Genomic DNA, 19108 nt, shown 5'->3' with positions numbered 1-19108 from the left:
ATATGAAATTTGAACCATTCAGGTGTAAATTAGACAAATTTGCATGTAGTCAGCCATGACGTCAGTGCAAAGGGCAAAACATGTGTTAGACATTTATAAGCTTTTTTAAAAAAAATGTATAGTTTGTCATTAATAATCTGCCAGTTATTTTCCAGATCTGTACTATTTTGTGTTATACTGGTTTTAAAGTAAAATTTAATATGTGCAATATAGTAGGCAAAAGCAGGAACATTTGCCCCTTCCCTCCTGTGACAAAGGAAATGCAATCAATCAAAGCTTCAGAAATTCTATCCTTCACACAAGAGTATATTTCAGAACAACATTTGCCATCTAACTAATCCAGTACATTAATTTGTGATTTTTGAGCAATTGCAGATGAATCTGTTGACTTCTGGGGACCAGCTAAAATGATTCTCTAAACTAAATACATATGTGGAGTTTTATTTTGAGGTTGGATGGGTTGAACAGAGTGTTTACATTAAAGCTGTTGCCAATTAGACTTCCTTCTGTTCCTGCAGTCCATTACAAATCCTTACAAATAGAAAGCCTTCAAACTTCGATAAATGTTAGTTGAATGGGGGAGGTGGGGACCAAAAGAAGTTGGGCGTTAAATATCCAGCTAAAGGAATGACAAATCCAAATAGAAATCTGACAGTTTAAGGAGCATTATGGTGAAATAATTTAGTCTTGAAACACAATTGTGGTGTAACCTATTGATTGAGTAGTGCTTTCATTTTACTTGCAATGTAAAGTACTCCTCCAAAGATGGACACTCGTAGTTTCAAAACCTTATCGTTTACTTTGCTTTTCAGTAGTTAAGCTTCATTTCAGATATTCCTTTTTTAACAAGGTGTCTCTAAATAAATTACTAACGACTACTTCCTTGCAATTTGACAGTCTTTTTCTGAAATCAGCTATGTTTTAAACAAAAAATGTCGATCAAAACCTTTTAAATAATTATAGAAAATTTTAAAAATTGAATCAGACTGACCACAGGTGTCAGAACTGAATGTTTTGGCTACAGTTGCTTTAATTTTCCTTTGCATTGAGTAATGCATTTTATGCCCAGACAACTTTTCCTAAATGATATCTCTTTGTCATTCTACTACATTGTGTAATATAAAGCTTGCCTAAAAAAAATCTAATCAAGTCTGTTTACTCAGCCTGTATCATATGGATGTGCTCAAATGTCATAATGGACTGCATAGATTTGGCAGTTGATTTTCTGTTTACTGCTGACGTTGACATCTATTTTTCAATAAAGGTTCTAAATTGCAATTAGAAAAATGACAGGTTTGTTTACAGTTGTGATAAGGTTCTTGTGTGTTGCATGGCTTTAAAGCACAAGATACAGTCTGCAGATAAAGCAAAAAGGAAGTGGAAGATATGTAATGAAAAATATGCACTTTTGAATTCCTTACTTCACAACAATTCCCCCTCTAAGGGATCTATCAAAAACAGTTTCCATCTGGGCACGTTCAGCTTTGTGGTATCAAAACTCACATGTTTCCTGTTATATGTAAAGCTCGCTAACTCACAAAAGTGCTCGCAGATGCTGTCGGGTATCTATCCATAAGATATTTTCAAATTAATGAGAATACTCATCCGTTATTTTTGTTTAATGATTTGCACTGTTGTGGGTTTATAATTACGTTAAAGAGAATTCTATGGGTTGATGGGCAGATTTCGAGGTAAAAGAGACTGTTCAAATGAGGTAGCTTTGATCCGAGTTAAACTTGTATAAATGTCCTAATATTGATGGTTTGAGCTGATACCATGGATACTGCCTACCATGGGATCTGGGTGTCAGGATTCAGTCGGATGCTGTAGGGGGCTGCTGATTTAGACTAGACTGTCCCTCCTTTGAGTCTGCATCTTTGCCCCTGTCTTACTGAAGAAGGTCTATTGTCTGACTGTCTGGAGTTGCAGTAAACTTGTTTATTAAAATTCTATTATATCGAATCCTTTTTTTATTCCATCTCTCAAATGTGGTTATTCCTTCCTGTCTGAGTCTCAACAACAGTGACTGCTGATGTCCATGTTACATCATCTTCTATATCATCCTATTAACATATGCATTCGCACCCTGTATAATGTTGTGGTTCTGTTTGCCAAGCTGGGAATTTGTGTTGCAGACGTTTCGTCCCATGTCTAGGTGACATCCTCAGTGCTTGGGAGCCTCCTGTGAAGCGCCTATACAATGTATCTGCCAAAAACGGATACCCGCGCTATTTCATCAACAGATGCCTAAGGGAAAGACAATGGAATGAGGACATGCCACAACCCAAAGGACTAGCCACACTACCATACATCAAGACCATTTCCGAACTGACAGCCAGACTACTACGATCACTCGGACTCATAACAGCACACAAACCAACAGCCACACTCAGACAACAACTCACCAGAACGAAGGACCCGATACCCAGCATGAGCAAAACCAATGTAGTGTACAAAATCCCATGCAAGGACTGCACAAAACACTACATAGGACAAACAGGAAGACAGCTAACGATCCGCATCCATGAACACCAACTAGCCACGAAACGACACGACCAGCTATCCTTAGTAGCCACACACGCAGATGACAAGCAACATGAGTTCGACTGGGACAACACTACTATTATAGGACAAGCCAAACAGAGAATAGCCAGGGAATTCCTAGAGGCATGGCACTCATCCACAGATTCAATCAATAAGCACATCGACCTTGACCCAATATACCGACCACTGCAGTGGACAGCTGGAACTGACAACTGGAAGCGGCAGATTCAAACCACTACAAATGCCGGAGGAAAGATCACAGAAGCGCTTCACAGGAGGCTCCCAAGCACTGAGGATGTCACCTAGACAGGGGACGAAATGTCTGCAACACAAATTCCCAGCTCGGTGAACAGAACCACAACAACGAGCACCTGAGCTACAAGTCTTCTCACAAATTTTGAACCCTGTATAATGTAAGAGGGGTTATAGGACAGCGGGGAAGAATGTAAACGAGTAAGGTAGAAGGGGCAAATATTGAAATGAGAAAAAATGCAGTGGGCAGATTCTCTGCAACAAGAATTGGACAAAAGCTGTCAATCTGAATGCACAAACTGACACAGAAATGTTAGTGTAGAAATAACAATCGCACAGCGATAATGGTAAAATGAAATAAAATGGGTGAGTTGCGGGGTGAGTGTAATAGATGCATTAGACGTTTGCTTGTAGATGCCAATTTTCATAGAAAATCAAGAATCTAAAGGGTTATGCCACTCATGAGGAAAGTGAGGTCATGGTCTAGATCCTGGAGACACCCCTAAACAAAGGTATCCATGGGGAGGGGAATTTACAGGGATAAAAGAATTTCTTCATAGGAAAAGTTAACCTGGGAGCTAGTCTGAATTTTTATATAAAGCAGGACTTGATAACAGAGAAATGGGAAGATGGATTGGAATTACTGGCTGAAGAAAAATGACATCAAGGAAATGAAATATTGTAATTTGTTTCAGATGATCAAATCAAAAGAAAGAACATCTGAAACTTCTTATTCAAATATGGAAAAGAATAAATCTAAGTCTTAAATTTATTTTCTCCATAGATATTGCCTTACCTGTTGGGTATTTGCAGCTTATTCTCTCCTTATTTCTGTGATTCTGCTTCTTTTGTTAACCCAAGATCCATAAAGGCGATTGCAATGACCTGCCTGTGGTTATAGCTGAGATCAGCTAATCCATATGGAGCATGAACCCTGGGACCATTCCAGTCTATAATGGATTAAGTTCTTTTGAACAATATTTTATAGCAAGGTACACATGTGATTTTAACCACTGAGCTCACCAAATAAAGTTCAAACATGCTGGTTGGTTAAAGTTTGCTGATATGATTTGTACACTGCATGTTTGCTTTTGGGATGGCGATTTGTAAACACAATGCACAAAGTCATAAATTATGTTGAACACCAGCAAAATTTTAATCTTCACTAACTGAATGGAGTATCTTATTTCTCACAATCCACAGATTGCTACTGCAGTGAAATTTTTACAGAACCAAAGAGTTCGTCAGAGTCCATTAGCAACAAGAAAATCCTTCCTAAAGAAAAAAGGTATGTTTGCTTCCTCCTAAACCCCAAATCAAAGTTGAGCAGAGATGGTGGTTGACAATCCTGCAGTATGTATGTGTCAATAATCTTAAATGTGAGGTCATATTTCTGCAAAATATTGCTCCGAGGTCAGGCCTGAACGTGGATCACATGCCTTTGAACGTAGGTTATTGGGAAGTTAATTGCTTGTACTGTGGAAGAAATTCATTGAAAAAAATTTAAATTTGGCAGCAATGAAATCTTGACAATACTGTTCAGAACTTTGATTTGTTTTTTTTATATTTCTTTTAAAGAGAGTATGTATGATAAAGTTTGCAAACAGAGGAAAGGCAGTAATACATTTACTGATGGAAAATGCAAACGTCACCTCAATGATTTGTATTAATGAAAGTATAGTTTCTTTTTGTGTTGCAAAGGAGAAGCAATGGTCCAGTGTTGTTATTGCTAGACTATTAATCCAGGGACCCAAGTAGTGTTTCATGGACCCAGGTTCATATCCTGCCATGGCAGATGGTGGAATTTGAATTCAATATAAATCTGGAATTAAAATTCCAGTGAAGACCAATGATTGCAGGGAAAAAAAAGGTAGTTCACAAATGTCTTTTAGAGGAGGAAACTGCCTTCCTTCCTTGGTCTGGTCGACACATGCGTCCAGACGACAGTCGGTGTGGGTTGCTGTTAAATGCCGTCTGGGCAATTGGAGTTGGGCAATAAATGCAGCCTATTCAGTAATGTCCATATCCTGTGAAGGAAAAAAAACCTTGCTATAGTCAGAGGGGCAATAGAATGGTTGGATTTGGGAACAGAGCAAACATTTTTCCAATTGTAGGAGGAATTCCCTTTTTAAGTGACATAGGGAGATGTATGTCCCTCTTTAGATATTTTAAAATCTGGAATATATTGGTAGTTTTTGGCGCATTATAATGTGATGGTAAAAGTTCTTATGATTTTGTTGAAGTCTCGCTTATGATCTTTTCGTTGGAAGGCATGAGTTCTGTACTGCTGGGAACTGTTCAGTAGTGAAGGCTGCTACTTCCAAATCTGGAATATTGCCTGCCTGTGTGTTTTTCATGACTGCTGTTGCTGAGATCTTTATTCACAAGATTGTTGGTTGAGGTTCTTACAGAACTTTGAGACTCCTATCCTAAACAAATATATGTACGCTCTCATTGCTTCTTTTCATGGGCTTTTGTTGATTCCCTGTCCCGCAGTACATTTACTTGATCAATGCATTTGAGTCCTTCTATCATCTTGCTCCAATCTCTCAATTCACTATCTTTTCAAGTTTAACACCAGAACATAGCCTCTTTTCTTCCTACTCTGGTATATTTACATTCCTCTCCCTGTGTTCCACCTTTGAGAAGAGAACTTCCAACTATATGACTACTGCAATTTGGTCTCCTTTTAAATATTTCCACCCCGATCATCTTTAAAGACTTTCTAAAAATGTTTTTGATCATGAATTTAGTTACCTCTTAGTTCTGAACTGCCTGATACCACTATGCATTACTCCCACCTCCATGGTAAGGAATTTTATGAAGTTTCATTACTGGAGGGATGTGTCTGGCATCAGTTGGTTTCCCCTAATACTTCTGCGCTCAGAAAGTATAAGTGTTTTATTAATAATTCCAGTGCTATATGTTGAGCTAGTCTTGCATAGGCATCTTTAAAACTCAAGCATACTTAGTATGATTAATGGCAGGCTTTGATTAGTGACTTTAAAAAAAGTAATTCTATTACAAAGATACATGTTGCTAAAATGTGTTCCATTACTGACCTAGTAATCGAGAGACCCAAGCTATTGCTCTGGGGACATGGGTTCACATTTAATCAAGGTAGAGTTTAAACTTAATTAATATAAATCCAGAATTACAAACTGGTCCCATTTCACTTTGAAAGTATCATTGGTTATTGTAAAAACATATCTGGCTCTCTAATGATCCTGAGTCGTCTGTCATTGTTACCCAGTTTGGCCTACATGTGACTTTAAATTGCACTGTGGTTAGCTCTTAATTGCTCTCAATAATGCCATAACAAGCCACTCAATTCAAGGACAGTTAGGAACAGGCACCAAATGCTGTGACATTCACATCCCATGAAAAAAACTTGAACCACGATCCCCTAAGGAGTTCATATCACATCTTTGCACTCTTGTCTGGGCTGTTGTGGTCCTGTTCGCCAAGCTGGGAATTTGTGTTGCAGACGTTTCGTCCCCTGTCTAGGTGACATCCTCAGTGCTTGGGAGCCTCCTGTGAAGCGCTCCTGTGATGTTTCCTCCGGCATTTATAGTGATTTGTATCTGCCGCTTCCGGTTGTCAGTTCCAGCTGTTCGCCGCAGTGGCCGGTATATTGGGTCCAGGTCGATGTGCTTATTGATTTGAATCTGTGGATGAGTGCTATGCCTCGAGGAATTCCCTGGCTGTTCTCTGTTTTGCTTGTCCTATAATAGTAGTGTTGTCCCAGTCAAACTCATGTTGCTTGTCATGGGCTATTGGGTATGATAACCTGGTGGTTATTGTGTTATAGACAAGCAAATGAGAGGTTGAGAGATCAAACATCACCATAGCAAACTGTAGTTTCTGCGTTTATATAATCAAGCTGATCCCTTTAAACGTGCTAGGTGATTGGCAGTGCCTAATTAGTTCTCAATTGTTCTTGTGGGAAAGGAACTTGCCCACTTCCACCCATTCTGGTCTGTGATTCCAGCCCAACACTGATTGGACAATAAATATTAGATGATTTCCAAAGAACATTTTAAAAAAAAAATCTTCCAAAGCAAACTGTTGACGAGAGAATAGATCATTACCTCAGTCATTGGTAGCTCACTTCAATCTTTCCACATTGCTGATCCATTTGCTTAATATAGTAATATAGAAAATAGGAGCAGGGGTGGACCATTCAGTCCTTCAAGCCTGTTCTGTCATTCAATATGATTATGGTTGACCATTCCAACTTTCTCCCTGAACCCTTTGATCCTTTAGCCCTGAGAGTTACATCTGACACCTCCTTGAAAACTTCCAGTGTTTTGGCCTCAACTGTTTTCTGTGGCAGAGAACTCCATAGGCTCACCACTTTTTGGGTGAAGAAATTTCTCCTTATCTCAGTCCTAAATGGCCTATGGCCTATTCTTAGACTGTGATTCCCTCACCATCAGGAACACCCTATTTTTACCCTGTCTAGTCCCTTTAGAATTTTATAGATTTCAATGAGATTCCTCCCTTGTTCTTCTATAAGCAGTGAATATAGTCCTAACCGATCCAGTCTCTCTTCCTGTGTCAGTCCTGCTGTTCAGGAATCAGTCTGGTAGTATATAGCAAATGCATGAATTGGGAATTTTGCAGACACCCAGCATTAGTGGATTCTTCGAATAAAGTTGTTCTTCCAATTCCACTGTTTTTGGAATTCAGAGTAAAACCGAAAGAATAACCTTCAAAGATAAAGAGAATGAGCTGGAAGGTTGCACATAAGCATGAACGAAAATTGAAGGGGTGACAAGATGGAGGTTTGTTTTAAATATGTAAAGTATTCAATGTTTATATATATATATATATATATATATATATATATATTAAAAAAATATAAAAAATTAACTTGAACATTACTTTGTTATTCAAACCAGGAGAACATTAATTTAAATTACTGAAAAGGAAATTTAAAACAGATCATAGAAAATTGTGTTTGCTCTAAGCATGATAAACATTTGGATTGCTTTACCAGATGAAGAATCAAAGATGATGGGGTAATTCAGTTTGCAGTTGAGTGTTAGGCTGTGTAACATTGGAGGGATGACTTCAGTATGATAAAAATACTGTGTTTGGTGCTCGTTTTCATCAAGGAGAAAGTGAAGACTGCAGATGCTGGAGATCAGAGCTGAAAATGTTTTGCTGGAAAAGCGCAGCAGGTCAGGCAGATTCCTGAAGAAGGGCTCATGCCCGAAACGTCGATTCTCCTGCTCCTTAGATGCTGCCTGACCTGCTGCGCTTTTCCAGCAACACATTTTCAGCTTGTTTTCATCAAGCCTGGCTGCACTACTTTTATCACTTTCTTACAGCTGAATCTAATCAAATTTCTATTTAATTTCTTAATTATCTGCTGTCCTTTGCTTTTGCCATTATTATTACATTACAATTGGTCCTTTAACTTTACCAGCTGGATGACAAAGTAAATATAAAAGTGCAGTGTTGACCTTTGTCCCTTGGGGTAGGTGATTGCAAAGCTTTACTGTACATTTAACTTTCTTACTCCCGACCCAAATCTAGCTCTTTTGATTGTCTGTCACTGACTTAATCTTTTCTCTCCCTCCACATAGTCACCCATTCTTCCTATTTTTAATGGTTCTTCCAAAAGTCCCTTCTCACCCATTTCAGTGACATGCTAGTCACCTACTCAACTGATTCCATTTTAGTGTAAGGAATCATATTTTTATTCTCCTATAAATCATAACGTCAGCAGGAAAGGTGAATGTATCTCTGGTTTTTCAAGTAATTCAGTGCATTTATAGTTGTCACGTTTAAGAGCAAATGGCAGTCTTCTCTTGCCACTTCATCAAATGTCTCCCACTGCAACATAATTAATACTTAATGATTGTTTAACATTTCATCTGATACAATGATGAAATGAAAACCCTCCCATAAAGTTCACATTTATATTCTTAAATTTTCCCTCCTATTACAGTTGAACAAAATTATGCCTGATCTCCCATAATCTTCCTTATGAAACGTGCCTTGCGCAGTGTGCCTCTAATATTCCTCACATCTAATTTGTTACAATTCCATCATAAGAATTTTCTAAAAATCAGGCAATCTAGTTTTTTTAGAACAGCATATCCTGCAAAGAACCTTTTACAGTGTTACAGGAGATCGGCTAGGTATGTATTTAAGTGGTCCATCACATGTCACAACTTATTAATAAGGTAAAGAAGTTTTAAAATGCTGGCTCTTTCTGAATTGCAATAATGCAGCTTACAAGTCCATTCTAATTGCCAGATGCCCCACAGCTAATAACATTGAATTTGAAGTGACCTCAGTGTGCTTTTATTCACACTTATTTTACTTCCTGACCTGAAAGGAATAGGATATATTAAACAGATTCCATATAACAATATAATGTATGTATTGCATGGTTCGGTACTCCAATCACTTTAAAACATGGTGTTATCTGATATATCAGGAGCACCATTAAAGGCTATTCGCCATTTTTTTTAATAAGATGAACTGAATAAGAACTGAATAGAAACTGAAACTTTAAAAGTGAGCACATATAGATGACAGGCAATTTATGAGCTATGCAATAAGGTCTATAAGTCTTTAGATGTACCTTTTTTTTTAACATTGCTGTGTTTAGCTCAAACTGAACAGCAATAAATTATATTGTGACTGTTTTGTAAATCCATAGATCTACATCAAAGATGTAAATAATTATATTTGCCTGTAATTCATAACTACTGTATTTGCATGTAATCAACTTTGCAAAAATACTATCTATAAATATAATAATTCACAACTAGGAGGGAGTCTGTAAGATAAAGAGTGTCAGCACACTATTTGACTACATAATAGAATCATCCAGTCTCTCAGCGCAGGAGACCATTCAGTCAATTGTCTGTGCCAGTATTGAAAAGAGCTGTCCAATTTAGTTTCACATCCTACGACTTACTCGTGAATCCGTAAACTGGTCCTCTTCAAGTACTGTACGTAACAAATTGTCTTTTCAAAAATATTTGAAATCTGTTTTCACCACATATTCTGGAAATGTGAGATGTAATACGTGAAGAAAATTATCCTAATGTGCCCTACATAGATTTTAAAACTCTGATCTCTTGTTACTGACTGACTTGGTCCTTGAAATCCACTCATGATTTTTAACATAACTTATTAAGTTTCTTCTCATCCTGCTCTGCTCTAAGAAGATCAATCCTAGCTATTCTAATCTCTTCAAAGCTGAACACCCCATCCCTGGTAGCATTGTGGTAAACATATACCCTCTCCAGAGCCTTGACATCCTTCCTAAAGTGCGGGGGTGCCTAGAATTGTATACATTTCTCCAGCTGAGACCTTTACCAGTGATCCTGTAAATGTTTAGCATGACTTCCTTGTTTTTGTATTCCATGCTGCTGTTTATAAAGCTATCCTTTATATTTTCTTAACTGCGTTATCAATTTGCCCTGCCACCTTCAAGTGGTTATTGATATTATCTACACTTTTTGTCTTCTGTGATGTTTCCTCCGGCATTTGTAGTGGTTTGAATCTGCCACTTCGGCATTCATGCAGGAACCGGAGTTGTTTGTATGTGGCGCTTAGCCGGTTGGTACAGGATTCCCACTTCCTGGCTTGTCTTAGCGACTCTCGCCCGTAGGTGTTTAAAGTCTGTGAGAAGATTTGTAGCTCGAGTGCTCGTTGTTGTGGTTCTGTTCGCTGAGCCGGGAATTTGTGTTGCAGACGTTTCGTCCCCTGTCTAGGTGACATCCTCAGTGCTTGGGAGCCTCCTGTGAAGCTTCCTGTGAAGCGTGGCAGATTCAAACCACTACAAATGCCGAAGGAAACATCACAGAAGCGCTTCACAGGAGGCTCCCAAGCACTGAGGATGTCACCTAGACAGGGGACGAAACGTCTGCAACACAAATTCCCAGCTCGGCGAACAGAACCACAACAACGAGCATCCGAGCTACAAATCTTTTCACAGACTTTGAAATTAATTTGTAGAAAGCTACCACTCGGTGTCTTAAAAGCCACTTAAATTTGCTGTATGTCAGAAGCAGGAAACAGGGACAGTCAGAGGCATGCAGGCTGCTGGCAATTAGCTGTTTGGCTTTAGTAAAGTGTGCTGTTGGGGCTTTTCCACTCATGGATTCTGGGTCAGGAAATTGATCTGTGAATTCTGATATTTCATGTTTAATTGGTTTTAAGCTCTGTGTAGATCTGATCAGAAAATGGAAACTCTTTATAACTGCAACATTTTATTGCGCTGTGCTTCAATGATGCAGGGGAATCTGATATTCAGTGTCGCAGTGTACTTGCATTCGAGTAGCAGAGGGCACATCATGTGTCCAACAAAATAAAATGGCGCCACTCCTCTTGTTTCCCCTCCCAACCCATTCTTTCAGGTTCACCTGTTGGTGAAATTTGCTGAGCTTGCCAGTATTATTAACTGTACAATTAGGTGCATTTGTTGGGCGCCACAGTGGCTCAGTGGTTAGCATAGCTGTCTCAGTGCCAGGGATCCAGGTTTGATTCCAGCCTTGGGTGGCTGCCTGTGTGGAGTTTACACACTCTTCCTGTCTATGTGTGGGTTTCCACTGGGTGCTCTGGTTTCCTCCCACAATCCAAAGATATGCAGGTTAAGTTAGGTGGGTTGGCAGTGCAAAATTGCCTTGTAATGTCCAGGGATGTGTAGTCGAGATGGATTAGCCACAGCGACTGTGGGATCACAGGGGTAGGGTGGGTTGGCTGGGTCTGGTTGGGATGTTATTTGGAGGGTTGGTGCAGACTCGATGGACCAAATGGCTTCTTCATGCTGTGTGGGATTGCTGTATGATTCTATGATTTTTGATACACAGCTTATAGTTGCAGAAATGTAAATATTCAATGAAAATTCTTTGTTTCAAGTATTTCTTGTTTTTGGAATGGTTTGAAGCTACAGGAAAAATAAAGAAGCCGTCCGTACAAAGATCAGCTTCTTTATAGGGACAATTACAATTACTTTGGCCAAATAATTATTAATTTTTGTAGAGAGAGGTCAAGAGATGAAATGTTCCAGGTGGTTTTTGGTTTGATATTCTAGTACACATAGAATAGTGCTAACTGGATACATGTGGTTGTTACTAGGATTTTTTCTGAAGCAATTTGTTCAGGTAGTGTCGAGAAGTCATCTTCCAGAATCTTCTCAGGAGAATTGTCGCATCTGTTTTCCAGCTCTCTCAATGGACTCAAAAATGTTTTGTCTCAAAAGGTGGGAAAGATGAGTAGCTTCTCCTCTTCAAAGGCTACAACCCAACAACAATATCCAAAAAAAAGCCCCAAAGCTCATAACAGCTAGAAACACAGAAATGTAACTTCTCTGGAGACAAGTCCAAGACAATTCATAAGTCTATCAGCCTCTGGTTATTTTCCTAGCTTAATCTTCTTATCCAGTAAATGTTTTTAAAGTCCAAAGAGGTCCAAGCATCTGCAAGTCTTTCACATTAATGAATTTTCAGAAACATTTAAATGCAGATCCTCAAAAAAAACTAATGGAAGGCCCTTCATAACGCTATATATGGATGAGGATGGACTCAGATTGTTGATTAGTAATTGATTTTAGGTACCATTATGTAAAACTAATGGAGAGAATCAGCGCAGTCTGTTTCAGAATGCTCACAAATGACTAGATCAGTGATTGCAATAAGAAAACTCCGAGGCATCATAAAATCATATTTCTTGTTGGTTATATTTATTATTTTAGCCTCTGATGTTTACAAAATAACATAAATAGATTTATACAGCTCTTAGACACCAAAGTTAGATGTATGGAATTATAGTTTTTTAATTGACTTAAGTGACTGTTTATGTAATATTTGCAATGGAGACTGTGTCTTTAGGCCATCAGTTTATCATGGTTTCTTTGACTCTAATCATTTCTGATAGATTGTGCTATTCAATTAAATTCCTCATATGTGTGGCGCAGTACAAATCTTGATTTTTTTAGTGTTCCATTAAGCCTATAGTTGATTATTGTTTTAATAAATTCTGTTGTAATATATCAAAGTTCCTTCCTGTGGTCCTGGCTGTAGCCCCATTGCTACTAATAGACGAGCTCTACCTTTGAAGATTAAACACCTGATACAAGTTAGTTCTCGTCCACAAGGGTTTGTAGTAACTAAGGTTGACTATAACATCCTAGTTTCTTTTTTACAGTTTTTGAAGGCACCGGTCTACAGATTGTTTCCGTGCTGTGTAACTAATGTGGTCCAACTTCTCCACGTGGACCAAATTTCCCAAACTAAACCAGTCTCACTGCCTGCATTTGGCCAGTATACCTCTAAACCTTTTTATTCCTGTAATCCTGTTACAAAAGATAAATTGAACCCTTGTGGTGGTAGTAGGCCTGGGCTGTAGTGCAGCTGTAATATTAAATAATCTTTGCAATCCTTAACGGAAAGGAGCACGTACTGTGGGGACTAATTAATCATAAAAGCTTTGGGACTTCACTGTATCATTGAGGTAATGAAGCAGTGAAAACAGAGACTAAAAGTACATGATTGTATAGAGAAACCCAAGATAGAAATCTATTACTGTGCAACAGCATGTTCCATGTCAGACTTGACTCTGCTGATCTGCCCATGAACAAAATAACTCCCGTTAAAATGAAGTAAAGGTTTCTTTTATTTTTCTCCTGATTAGGGATGCAATTGGGGTATGGATAGTATTCACTGCACAGATATGAGTGTGGTTTGTGTGGTTAGACAACGTAAAACTAATGCTTACCTGTTGAAGGTTTAAAAGCTTTCTTCTTCAACTATGACACAATTCATCAAAATTTCCTTTGTCTAGCATTATGAAGCTGAGAATAATCACAACTTAAAGCAATCATGACTGCTTATTTAATGAATTAGAGAAGTTCAGATGTCGTTCCAGTAGTTTCCAACAGTCATCTGAACTCCGCAATTAGATTACAGCCTTCAAATTACTCCCTTATGTGACCATTGATTTCAGTTACTACTTGTACTGTACATACGAATTTACTAGGGACTCATTGCTGGAACAAATTTATGGATCTTTTCTGAAAATTATCCTGACGAAGGGCCATTGACCTTAAACATTAACAGTGTTTCGCTCTCCATTCCTCCTCGGCCGTCCTGCTGAGTATTTTCAGCAGGTTCTGGTTTCATTTGATTTCCTGCATCTGCAGTACTTCATTATTGTATGATTGTTTAATTCACTACCACTTCTTTTCCAGGAATGCCTAGCTTGAAGTTCTACTGTTCTCTGGATGAGATTTCCATTTTTTTAAATTCCTTGCCCACTTTCATTGCTTTCTATTTCTTGTTTCTCTTTTCACAGGCAGCGTAGTTCCAGCTTGTTTGTTTGTAATGTGGAACATTTCAGTGTATCCTATACTGACGTTTCTCTACCACAGTCCTTTAAAAAACATACTACAGTGACTAGTTATGTATAACTACCAGCTATCCCGACTATGCAGCATGAAGTATTTATTTATGGCAACTTCTCATGTAAAGTCATTTGTATTCCTGAAAATCAGGTCTTAAATGAACTAACTGTAAGTGAGTCGCAACTTCCTATTCAAGAGAGTTACACAGCACGGAAACAATGTGGTCCAACTTCTCCACGTGGACCAAATTTCCCAAACTAAACCAGTCTCACTGCCTGCATTTGGCCAGTATACCTCTAAACCTTTTTATTCCTGTACTTATCCAAAAGTATTTTAAATATTGTAATTATACCTGCATCCATCACCACCTCTGGCAGTTCATTCTGTATATGAGCAACCGTCTGTATGAGAAAGTTGCCCCTCAGGTTCATTTTAAGTTTTTCTCCTCTCTCCTTAAGCAAGAGGACGTAGGTTTTGAACTCCCCTACTCTAGGGAAAAGACCTTTGCTGTTCACCTTATGTATGCCCTCATGATTTTATAAACCTCTAAAGTCACCCCTCAATCACCTACTCTCCAGTAAAAAAGGCTCAGCCTTTCCTTCTAACTCAAACCCTCCAGTCCCAGCAATGTCCGGCAACAAAGTATTGTAATAGCTATAGATAAGTTCTTTAAAGCCTTCCTCAACAAAAAAAACACCCTCTAAGTTGAAGTTATTTGTACTGCTAAATTCCTGTCTTTGTGAATGGAAATTCTTTTAAAATCAAATAATTTTTTAAAAAAGTAAAAGAGATGGTAATTTTCTGCTACCTTTGACATGCCGCCATTCCTGCTAACCCACACAGTCCAGCCTCTGTCCATCCTGGTTAATGCAGACCCTACATCTCATCTATGGCCTTTTCTAGTCCTTAATTGGTGAATTGGCCATGCTAAATTGCCCGTAGTGTTAGGTATAGGGGTAAATGTGAGGGTATGGGTGGGTTGCGCTTCGGCGGGTTGGTGTGGACTTGTTGGGCCGAAGGGCCTGTTTCCACACTGTAATGTAATCTAATCTTAATCTACTCACTAATCCTGCTGCTGACTGTCCAACTTCTGAAGTCCCAATCTGCTTCAAGAAGACCACCATTTCCCAGTGCCAAAGAAAAATCATGCAGTGAGCCTCAATGACCACCACCCAGAGGCTCTGACATCCCATAATTATGAAGTACTTTGAGAGGTTGGTCATGACTCACATCAACTCCAGCCTCCTAGATTGTCTTGATCTCTTGTAATTTGCCAACTGGCACAACAGGTGCATGGCAGACACCATCTCCCTAGACCTACACTCATCACGTGGACAACAAGGATACCAATGTCAGATTCCTGTGCATTTTGACTACAGCTCTGCCTTCAACACTGTAATTCCAATCAAACACATCTCCAACCTCAGGTTTAGCCATAATTGCAGGGTTTCAACATCCTTTTAAAGGGTGAAATGCTGCATTTCCTGTGCTCCATGGTTTTGTGCTCTTGAGTTCCACACTTCTAAAATAAAATACACACACCATTTTAGAAACCCATTTTTAATTGCAGTAATGAGAATCTTTGGAAAATGATCCACTCACAAAGGAGGTGAAATCAGTTGTTTGTGGTTACAGTCCTTGAGTTACGTAAAGGAAAATTCTTTCAGAACTAGATCAGGCTCCCAGCTGTCATTCAAATGCATTTTGCATTATCTTTTTACTCTTTAACCTCTCTTCATTCCAGTCCTTCAGGAGCATTTGGGGGAATACTGTTCTCCAAGGTATTGACTTCTTGCTAAGCTGTGGTTTCTCCATGGTCCATTTTTCCATTAAAACTGAAGGGCCAACTGCCTTGATGATCAAATAATTATATCCAATTTTCCCTGTCTAAATTGAGAGACTCTGAGGCCAGATGTAAAGCAAAACAAAGAACTATATATGCTGGAGATCTGAATTTGAATTGCTGATGAAACTCAGAAGGTACGGCAACCTCTGTGGGGAGAAAGCGGAGTTGATATTTCAGATCCGGTGATTCTTCATCAGAAGACTAGACTCAAAATGTTCACTCTGCTTTCTCCCTGTAGATACTGTCAGACCTGCAGAGTTTTGCCAGCAATTTCTGTTTCTGTGACAGTTGTAATGTTCATGCCAATGCTTAAATTGATTAAACCAACAACAAATGGTATCTGAGACTTGGAACCTCTGTGGCTTTAAGCCTGAGCCACTCATTCTCTTTGGGCTGTGCTGGAAAAGCACAGCAGGTCAGGCAGCATCTGAGCAGCAGGAAAATAGACATTTCGGGCAAAAGCCCTTCAGGAATAGACGAAGGGCTTTTGCCCGAAATGTCGATTTTCCTGCTGCTCAGATGCTGCCTGACCTGCTGTGCTTTTCCAGCACCACTCTAATCTAGACTCTGGTTTCCAGCATCTGCAGTCCTTGTTTTTACCTCACTCATTCTCTTTGCCAGCTAATCAATTATTGCAGGGAGGATGATGGTCTTACTTTCTAAAATAGTAAATAGATGGTCCTCCAAAACAATACTTTTTTAAAATTAATATATTAAATACCCAGTCACAATATTAACCTCATTGTAAGAAATCTAACATTTGTAGTACAGATAATTCAATGTTCTGGCAAACAACAATAAATTTCTGTGTGAGAAGATTCAGCAGTAATGATATTGGCAAAGTACTCACTTCTCAGCCCCTCTCTCTCGTCTCCTCTTCCTTGCCCCTACCACCCTTACCCCCTTATTTTCTGTTCCTGGTTATGATTCTGTGATTCAAGGGGATGCATTGAAATAAAATCTTATTATACAATATGTAATATTTTCCTTAATCAAAAAGACTACTCCCCCTCCTCTCTTGCCTCCCTTTCTGTCCTTCCCATAGCAATTAAAACCAGGGAATTGAGCTGCCAGTCCTGTCCTTCCCGCAGCAAAGTTTCTGTAATAGTTCTGATGCCCCAGTCCCATGACCCCATACATGTTCTGAGTTCATCAGCCTTACCTGTAAAACCCCTTGTGTTGAAATAAATGCAGTTTAATTCTGACTTGCTCTTATCTGTTTTTTCTAATTGTTCTTTTTTTTTGGGTTCCGAACCATCCTCATCTGCCTTTCTATTTTCACTGCTACTTAGGAATCTCCCCACCCCTCTCTTCATATTAGTTTAATGCTTCAGAAATAGAACTAGCAAATCTCCCCGCCGAGATATTGATCCCTTTCCAGTTCAGGTGAAACCCACCTTTTTGAACAGGCCTTTTTGCTCCAGAAGAGATCCTAATAATCCAAAACCCTGAATCCTTCCACATTGTACCATCTCTTCAGCCATTGATTTATTTGCCCTATTGTGTATTCCTATAATGTGGCACCAGGGAGGCAACATACTATTCTGGATTCATAGCCATGACCACAGGATTTCCTGTCTGTGTCCCTGGTGGAAGAGGCCCTTTTAACAATTATTCTTTTAAATCTTGACAAACCCCACTTAACATAAGATGCATTCTTAGTGCCCAAGATCTGACTGCCACTTCTATTTTTCTCTGAGGGACTACCCCCTTCAACAGTACTCAAAATGGAATATCTGTTTAAGAGAGGAATAGCCACACAAGACTTCTGAACAACCTTCTTACCATTGCTGACAGTCACCCATCTATTTGACTGATCCTGATCCTCTCTAAATCTACTAACCATCGCACACTGTGTCTCCTATATGCACTCAGTAACATTAAACTTAAAAACAAGAAGCTTGTAAAAGAACCTTAGATGGTGAAAAAAAACTACCCTTCCTTAACCACAGATTTTAATCTGAAGAAAAATCAACTAGTGATTTTATAGGGATGAAGGCATTGCCTTATGAACAGCAAATTCTAAATTAGGGAGAATGGAGAGGAGGACCGATTGTTGCTTTTTATTTTCTAAAGGAGCTAGATAAAATAGGCCATGCAAAATTACTCAGCAGGGCAGCCAGGAAAATCAGAGCATGCATAAAGGGGCTAAATTTAATATTAAATCTGTGAAAATATTATTACAGTGATAAGTGATTACTTAATGGAACAGACTTGCTAGGGCAATGGTGGGAGCGATACAACAGTGATTTATTCAAATGCACACTGGGTTTTTTCCAGAAAGTAGCGTTTTGAGTATTTTAAATAATTTGAGAGATGGCTTGTAGCAAGCGTACCATGATTTAAGACCGAAATAGGAACAGGAGCAGGAGCAGGTTATTTGGCCATTCAGTGCTTTGCCATTAAATAGGATCATGGCTAACCCAATATTCCTCATGTCCACTTTCCTGCCTTTTCCTTGTAACCCTTGAATCCCCTACTGATCAAGAACCTATCTATCTCAGCCTTAAACATACACAAAGTCTGCCCCTTCAGCTGTCTATGACAAGGAGTTCCAAAGACACTCAACCCTCTGAGAGAAGAAATTCTTCCTCATCGCAGTCTTAAATTGGCACCTCTTTATTCTGAGACAATGCCTCTGGTCCGAGACACTCCCATGAGGGGAAACATCCTCTCAGCATTTCCCCTGTCAAGCCCCTTAAGAATCTGATATGTTTCAATGAGATCAGCTCTCATTGTTCTCAACTGGAGTGAATACAGTCTCAACTTTCTTAGCTTTTGCTTGAAAACATCATCCCTCCATACCAGGGATCTTCCTAGTGAACATTCTATGAACTGCCTCCAATGAAATGATATCTTTCCCTAAGTAAGGGGACCAAGACTGCTCATAGTGCTCAAGATGTGGTCTCACCAGTACCTTGTACAGTTGCAGTAAAACTTCCCAACTCTTATATTTCAAACTAAAGGCCAACATTCCATTAGCCTTTCTGATTATCTTCTGCAGCTGTGTGCTAGCCTTCTGTTTCATGCACAAATAACCCCAAGTCACCTGGTGTTGCAGCTTTCTGCAGTTTTTCTTCATTTAAATAATATTC

At 39.0% G+C, this 19108-nt stretch overlaps 1 protein-coding gene across 4 annotated transcripts in view; it reads left to right on the top strand.

Annotated features, from left to right (window-relative positions):
- Positions 1-19108, top strand: part of pex14 (peroxisomal biogenesis factor 14) — a 254740-nt gene that overhangs the window by 107064 nt on the left and 128568 nt on the right. For all 4 annotated transcript variants that reach the window (XM_087980263.1, XM_087980262.1, XM_043676241.2 and 1 more), the window contains exon 3: positions 4000-4084. In XM_087980263.1, coding sequence (XP_087836389.1) covers positions 4000-4084 — 85 coding nt within the window. The remainder of the gene's footprint in view (positions 1-3999; positions 4085-19108) is intronic.

This window comes from Chiloscyllium plagiosum, unplaced genomic scaffold (assembly GCF_037043375.1).
Source record: "Chiloscyllium plagiosum isolate Xiang-an unplaced genomic scaffold, Cpla_swu_hap1 HiC_scaffold_37, whole genome shotgun sequence".
Taxonomy (NCBI): Eukaryota; Metazoa; Chordata; class Chondrichthyes; order Orectolobiformes; family Hemiscylliidae; genus Chiloscyllium; species Chiloscyllium plagiosum.
This window is presented reverse-complemented; position numbering and strand designations above follow the sequence as displayed.